Genomic DNA, 7,500 nt, shown 5'->3' with positions numbered 1-7,500 from the left:
CTTGAGTTTCAACAAAATGAGTCCCCAAATCAGCAAAAAATTGTGATGCCGATGAATAATAAAGTAGCTGCTATTTCCAAAATGATGGAATTACCTGGTGATAAATAACCTCGTCTTGGAGAGGAAAGTTTTGACTTTCCAGAAACAATGGTCAACCTCAAGAGTTGGGCGATTGTAATCTTTGCTTTGAATTCGCTCATTTCTTGTCAAACTTTATAACACTTGACAGAAAAAGAAACTTACGAAAACCCTGTATCTTGCCATCATTTGACACAGATGCTTTGCTGTTTGGCGAGTAAACATGCAGCGGTAACATCACAGCGCCCGCTGAATTCCGTCGATGTCACTTTCACTTCAAGCTAACAAAATCTGTACCTTGCTGAGTTCGCATTTGTTAGCGTTAATAGTATTTTCCGTCCAATGCTTCTGTTTTACGAAGGGGTATATGTTTTAGGTCACCCATCCACATACTAACCCCGCTTAACTTCAGAAAACTTTAGTATTACAAAGCTGTCAGATGCACGCTTAAACTTGTGGTGAAAAGAAGTTGCGAGGGAACTTGAAAATGATCAACATGTCAGCCCAGAAGCTAATGTTTCTCACTTCCCTTTTATTTCCTTCAACCTTTCTGGGTTCAGTACTTTGCTAGTAACCACATGTCTTCTCAGGCTTTTTACCCAAGACTTCTACCATGGCACTACAATGATAGACAATACCAAACAATATCGTGCACTGTTAGAGCTACAACACACAGCTCAGTTGACATTATGGAATAAATCGCTGTGTTACACCACACGTACCACACGTAAGCAATGCCTGTCTATTTTTTTTCTAAAGAGGATAGGAATTTCCTCTTTCTGATAAATGACAGGAGCCCATCTGGAGCGTGCAACTTCCATACAGCGTCTGTGACACGGCGTTTTCACAAGTAGGTTTATTTTAAGGCAGTTGCGGTTCGGTGACCCTATGATGTCAGCTTAATTTCTTGTAATTGGTCATCGGGCTCCTGTGGGAGTCTCATTCGCGGGAAATTCAATCTAAAAATAAATCAGTCTGTGAAAACGCCGTTACACGAACACAGTAGAGTTGTAGGCTCCGGGTCATGGGTTCCTGTAAATGATTAATTAATGGACCGGTAGCCAGGTTTTTAACCGCAGAAAAGGATCTGTTTCGTCGTACGAAGGTGTGAGGACCTGTGATCCAAAAGGCCTCTGCTGGTATGACCTCTGGGTGACCCCTTAAATGGTCTTAATGACCCCCCAACTTGAAAAACTTGCCTGGAATGCTGCACGTACCACAGGCCACCCAGTGTACCCTCACGGAGGGTCTAGTTACTGGGTTGCCAGTATGGCAAACCTAGTCGGAATCTTCTTTTAATTACTCGAGCCCGTAGGGACTTGAGTTATAAAATACGTTAGATTTCAGTTGTTTTTTTCCTGTGCAGCAAAATGCACAATAGAAAAACGTGGCGGTGTTTGATTGGGCAATTCACAATAGAAGCCACATGGCACTGTTTACTTCGGTTATTTAAAGCAAACCACGTAATCCAGATCATGAAGAGCACTGTAATGCGTTGTTTGGATTAACTGAAGATCGACGTTGCGTTGGCTTAATCGATTTCTTCTTGGGGTGCTCAAAACACATACAAAGAAAGGCATACGCTTTTCGCGGTAGACCCACACTAAAAGATGTGAAGCGTCAGCTTCGAAACGGGTCGTTCCGTGAACTGAATGAAACAAGAATATACTCGAATGTAACTGACATGGACGCAACTTTGATTTCGGCTCGACGGGTGATAGATTGTTGTCGAAGTCCATTACTCGTCGCTTTAAGATTCCAGGTGTTTGTTTTTCACCGCCTGCTTAGTTTATCCAACTGACTTTTCATTATTGAGCTCCATAAGGGTATATTTTGTTTAAGGATCCACTAAAACGCCATTCGCGTTACATTACTTTCGACGCCATTGCAGGTTAAGTTAATGATTCTACTGTGTCCACCAGAGAAGTCTACGCATTTCCACTACCCTCTCGATCCTACGAAAATACGAGCAGAAGGCTCTATGCACAAAGACACCACTTACCAAGCGAGTGACAGGTAAGACTTTTACCGACACGGAAAATAAAAAAAATAAAACGAACAAATCCCATCCACTTTCCGGCTGGGATTGCCATACTGGCAACCCAGTAAAAAACGACGAAATGAAACCCAGCTTCAATTCCCAGCATCTGCTGCTTTATGTACATACATTCAATGTATGCACCGTAATGATTTTAAAGGAAAATTATCCAGGATTTAAAATTTGCGAAACATTTAGGGAAAGAAGACTGTAACTTCTTTGCGTGGCTCCAGTCTTGGACAGCAATAACGGTAGGATTTGCCGAGGTGCTGCCTTCGTTATCGAATCTGTCAATTATTAGCTTGTTTACTTTCGTCGAGTTGCCTGTGGTACCCAATTGTGAAACATTAAATTTGAAGCTTCGCCAAAAAGGAAATTATAAGGCAAAGAAAACAGCAACTGAGCTTTTTTTTGTTTGCTTAAGGATTTGTCAAATGCGGTGGATTTTGTGGCAAGGAGTGTATAAGAAATAACAACGCGAGAAATAAACTTGAAATAGTTTATTCTTTCTTTCGTGACAGAAACCGAGGACGTAAAACGTAATATTAACATGATTGTGAAGTGAACGAGGACTAGGTATTTTGTCGTGATTTTACACACTAAGTTAAAAAAAGCTGGATCAGATGAATTTTCCATGTTGATAAAATATCGGCACCACATGAATGATCAAGCCTCGCTACAAATCCTAGAGCTGAGAAACAAGTTCAGTGACATCTACAGGTGCGGATACAGTCAACTGTACTGGTATATATAAACCATATTAAAGTACTACAATCATTTTCAGGAAACACAAAATCTTCCGATTAATGAAAGGACATAAATTAAAAAATTAATTAATTAAGATTTCTGAACGGCTGCTTCTTGGCTCAGGGGAAGGCTGAAGAATGTTCCAACCGCTTTCCCAACTTGAACTTGATTCACTTCGATTTTAACTGAATTATTGTCACTGTTCTGAAAGTTGCTTTTGAAAGCCAGTGCTATGAACCGGTTGGAGGCATTCACCAGTGGACTTGATATGTATTCATCAAGCTAAATTAACAAACAAAAAAGAGGTAAGATAGGACCAACTAATAACCTCTTAGATGTGTGCCAAACAAACACTTGGCCACTCTAAGAGGTGCTACCATCTAAGAGGTGCTACCATCAACTTCCTCCGACTTCAAAACAAATGTTGTCACGTGTCAACTTCTTTTGTTGTGATGCATCAAATTTTATTTTCCCCAGTCGGTCTGCTCCCGCCTTCAAGTGAAAGTTACAAATTCAAACATAACATTTATCATTGAATATTGGCATGAACTTAACACCCTCCAAACACCTGGTCATGTGTCTTAACGAATTGACAGACCACTGGATCTGTTCGCGCACCACAACCAACACAATCTATGATCTGAAGAACTGACATTCTTGAGAAAACCAAGATGTGATGCAGGAAAGGGAAGAAACAAATCATTGTCTTTCACGTTTTCCATACATCGGATAACTTGCAAGGAATAAATCTTGCTGAATGTTGACATCACTAAAACGATTTACCGCACTGAGTGAGAAATTCATTCATCATAAATCGTAGGCCTTTAATGTAAACCTCATAGGACGTTAAAGACCCAAACAAAGGGTGGTCTTTCCCACACCGCGTTAGCCTGCGAGCAAATCTCTCCATGTTCCTCAAAACCAAGTTCGCGCGCTCGGCTTTCAGAGTGACAGGCAGACGTCACATTTTTGGTTTGTGAGTGGAAATGAAATTCTGCAGTGATCGTTGCAAGCTCTCCTCTCTCCGCCCCACCTTGCTTTGGAGAGCTTGCTCGCGGGCGGGCTAACAACGAGTGCACACAAAAAATTTTAGTAAGTCTACACCGACAGTCAAGAATTTCCGCCCAGTCACGAAAATTACACAAGTGGTACTCTGCGTAAACTATGGGCCCAAGAGTGTTAAGGCTCAAGAGTGCATTTTGAGCAGCGGCCAAGCAAACGCCACGAGAATTACAGTATTGTGTGGATATCTGTGGTGAAAAAAGAAACATGAAGTGCCTATGCCACAACCGTGTGAATGGCCGTGTTTATGATAAGGGCGTCTCAGACTGGTTCAAGTCAAGAGAGTCGTGTCTTTACGCTAACAGCTGTTTAGGGTAAAGACACGACACTTAAAGGCATCTGACACAATTAGGAATTAGGACTTCTTCAAATGTTTAATCCGTCTTTCTTATTTGTAAACTTTCTAGTAAACGTCTCGGGCATCTTAGATGTCCTCTAGTAGAAATATGGCCATTGAGTCTCACGTTCACATGTTTTATGCCGGGAATTTTCAGTCGGTGGGTATCTCCAGAAGTCTGGAAACAATTATTTCTCCAGATAAGGAAGGACCCTAAAATTTAGGCAAACTCTTAAAGCAATTAACTTTTGACAGAAATTACTTGTCAACAGATCCCCATACGCTTTGCCTTCCCACCAAAATAGTCTTAATTGAAGTTGAGACACGGTGGGCTAGTAAAACCCCAGTCACACGCGCTAAATCGCCACGGCACGGCACATTTTTGGCACCACGCCCAAACACTTTCGGCACGGCACTACCCATTTACACGACCAAATACTAAAGATTTTTCTTCTGCTGAGCACGGTTTCAGTTTTGCATTGGCACCCCTAATTTCTCTCGTTTTTTTCCTGAAAATGGCGGATAGTCAACTAGCAATCATCTAAATTAAAATAGGGAGCTTAAGCAACCGGAAGTGAGCTGTTTTCCCTTTCGAAAGGCCTGTTTATGTGGTCTCGGTTACCCGAGACAGCCCTCCTCCCGAGACAACTTTACCGAGCGTCTATATGAGAATTGCGTGACCGAGACTCGGGGGTACCCGAGACAACCTTCCCCCCGAATTACCCATGGCGAGATATTTTTCCACTCATGTGTTTAAAAAATTCTATCAAACGTTTACATGAGGTGGGCGAGACAACTCGGGGAGGCGAGTTGTTTCGCCTCGGCAGGTAGGCTAACCCTGGCAGGTGAGACAACTTTTTTGCATGTAAACAGTTTGCCTCGACCACCCGAGACGAGACAGCAAAATTTTTAATGCGCACGCATAAAATAAAAATCAAAGAAGAAACAATTTGGGAGCTTATACATATTTTTAGCGTTTACCTTCGAAAGAAAAGTTTTTTCCCACCAAAATTCTCACCGCTGCCAACGGAAACTCTCGACATATTACTGCTGCGTTAAGATTGTCAGTCCATTTGCTGAATGTGAAAACGCAACTATTCTTAATAAAAACGAACTAGAAAGAAAGAAAGGCAAATGATGATACGCATTTTTTGAAGATGCGTTTTAAAATATATGCATAATTAAGTAGGGTCAACTTTGTCTCGGTCAAACAATTTTCATATAGACGCACGGTAAAGGTGTGTCGGGAGGAGGGCTGTCTCGGGTAACCGTGACCACATTAACAGGCCCTAAGGCCCATTTTCACCCTAGACGCAACGCGATCGTTTGTAGTTGTTTTGAATCTCGAATAGCGTATTCCGATTGGCCAACTATTTTTGTCGCGCCAGTTCCTGCTCTTGGAAACAAGAAGCATCGCCAATAGCCTGGTCGTCGTGTGGTTTAGAGGGTGATTTTAACAAGTGAAACCGCTAAAATTACCTACTATCTTTATGGAGTCGACTGATTTAGACAATGAAGAATCACCAAAGCGGAATTTTTACGGTTCGGCTATTCTGCAAAAGGAATAGATTAATTCTGATGCTAACGAGCTTGGTGACATTATTTCCGTGCTGAAATGCAACGCTTACTTTATTTAAAATTACTTTTACTTTGTCTGTTTCGAATTGTTAGGATACCTGGGACGCAGAAGTAAAATACTTTTGCAAAGATGCTTGTGCTCAAAAGAGTGACAGAGGTTAATGTCTTTGAAATAGAAGTATCAAATAGAAGTATATTAAACAAATATAGACATAACATACTGCGATAAAATTATGAAATGATAAGAAGAGAACGCATTCAAATCAGGACCTAAAAGATTTATCGACGGAAAGCTTTGGACGAACAAGATTCTGAAAGGCTTTCTGAGATTTTCGAATTTTTGTAATTTCGTGATACACGAGATCATCGTGGGCGCGTGTTGCATCTAGGGTGAAAATGGGCTTTTAACTTGTCTTCACACAACCACATTAACATTGCCAAGTATCTTTTCTCCATTAGAGATGATTAGTATAAAAATGTGGGTGACACCACTGTCCTGGAACGCGAAAAGTTCTCTTCCAGTTGCCGTCCGCGTCTCAAAAAGGCGCGTGCTTAAGGAGGCTTGAACCAGTTTCAACGCTTCCAAGTGACGCTCTTATTAGTAGGATCGGCACCACAACACTGTGTCATGTATTGGCAATATTGTGGTACCAAATGAAACATGAATTATTGCTGAACAAGATACAGTAATTCTTGTGATGTAATATGTCACTGTGGCAACGGGAAAGCCTTGTAAAAACACTCTTTATTTTGTCTTTAGTTTCTTATATCTCAAAACGAACTCGATGAGCCCCATTTTTTATTTGACAAGTAATCAGAAGGGCATGATGAAACTTTCTGCAAAGTTTTAAACAATTCTGTGTAGTGGATTCAGACCCACCTTAATTTTGTGATTTTTTTAAGGTAGCTCTGAATCCTCTGGACAGAATTTTTTAAAACTTTGTCGAAAGTTTTATCGTGGTCTTCTAGTCACTTTTCAGCAACAAAAAAGGGGGGGGGGGTCACTGAGTTCGCTTTTGAGATATGAGCAACTAAATCCAAAATATAGGGTGTTTTGCTGAACTTTCCCGTTGCCAAGGTAACTTAATACATCACAATAATGATCACATCTTGTTTGGAAATAATCGGTGTTTCATATGGTACCATAACATTGCTGTTGCGTGATACAGTTTTGTAGCGTTATTCGATCTAAACTGAGAGTCTTCTGAAGTGTTAAAACCCTTTCGAGCCTCCTTAAACTCCCAAATATGCCTTACATCAAAACATTATTAGTCGATTCAGGGAGGAAAGTTATCAAGATAACCTGGAAAAACTCAGAAGAAAAAGACAGAAAGAGACCTGGTTTTTTGTAGTTATTTTTTTGGCCCTCGACGGGACAAGCTTATTCCACGGTTCTTCAGGTTTTTCTTTGGCGAAAGGGAACGCGTTTGTATATCTTCGGCCTCTATGTTTCTCACAATTACGCATGCGCCTAGGGTGGATTTATGACAAAAAGGCTTGAAACGGCACGGGAGATGCATCGATTACCCGTGCCAGGAGGTAGTCTCGACACCCAAAAAATTTTGGGCATTGGTACCACAATTCATTTGGGACCCCTACGTTTACACGTCGAAAATTTGGAAAGCAGTGCCCAAAAATGGTCAGCACTGCTGTCGTTGTC

General features: G+C 41.2%; 1 protein-coding gene across 1 annotated transcript in view; it reads right to left on the bottom strand.

Annotated features, from left to right (window-relative positions):
- Positions 1 to 2,601: 2,601 nt before the first annotated feature.
- The window catches only part of LOC138045711 (uncharacterized), a 37,735-nt gene continuing 32,836 nt past the window's right edge, over positions 2,602 to 7,500 (bottom strand). Inside the window, exon 7 of the mRNA XM_068892299.1 lies at positions 2,602 to 3,145. Coding sequence (XP_068748400.1) covers positions 2,954 to 3,145 — 192 coding nt within the window. The 3' untranslated portion in view covers positions 2,602 to 2,953. The remainder of the gene's footprint in view (positions 3,146 to 7,500) is intronic.

Source organism: Montipora capricornis, chromosome 4 (assembly GCF_036669925.1).
Source record: "Montipora capricornis isolate CH-2021 chromosome 4, ASM3666992v2, whole genome shotgun sequence".
NCBI classification, from domain to species: Eukaryota; Metazoa; Cnidaria; class Anthozoa; order Scleractinia; family Acroporidae; genus Montipora; species Montipora capricornis.
Note: the sequence above shows the minus strand (reverse complement) of the source record. Positions and strands in the feature narration are given on the sequence as shown.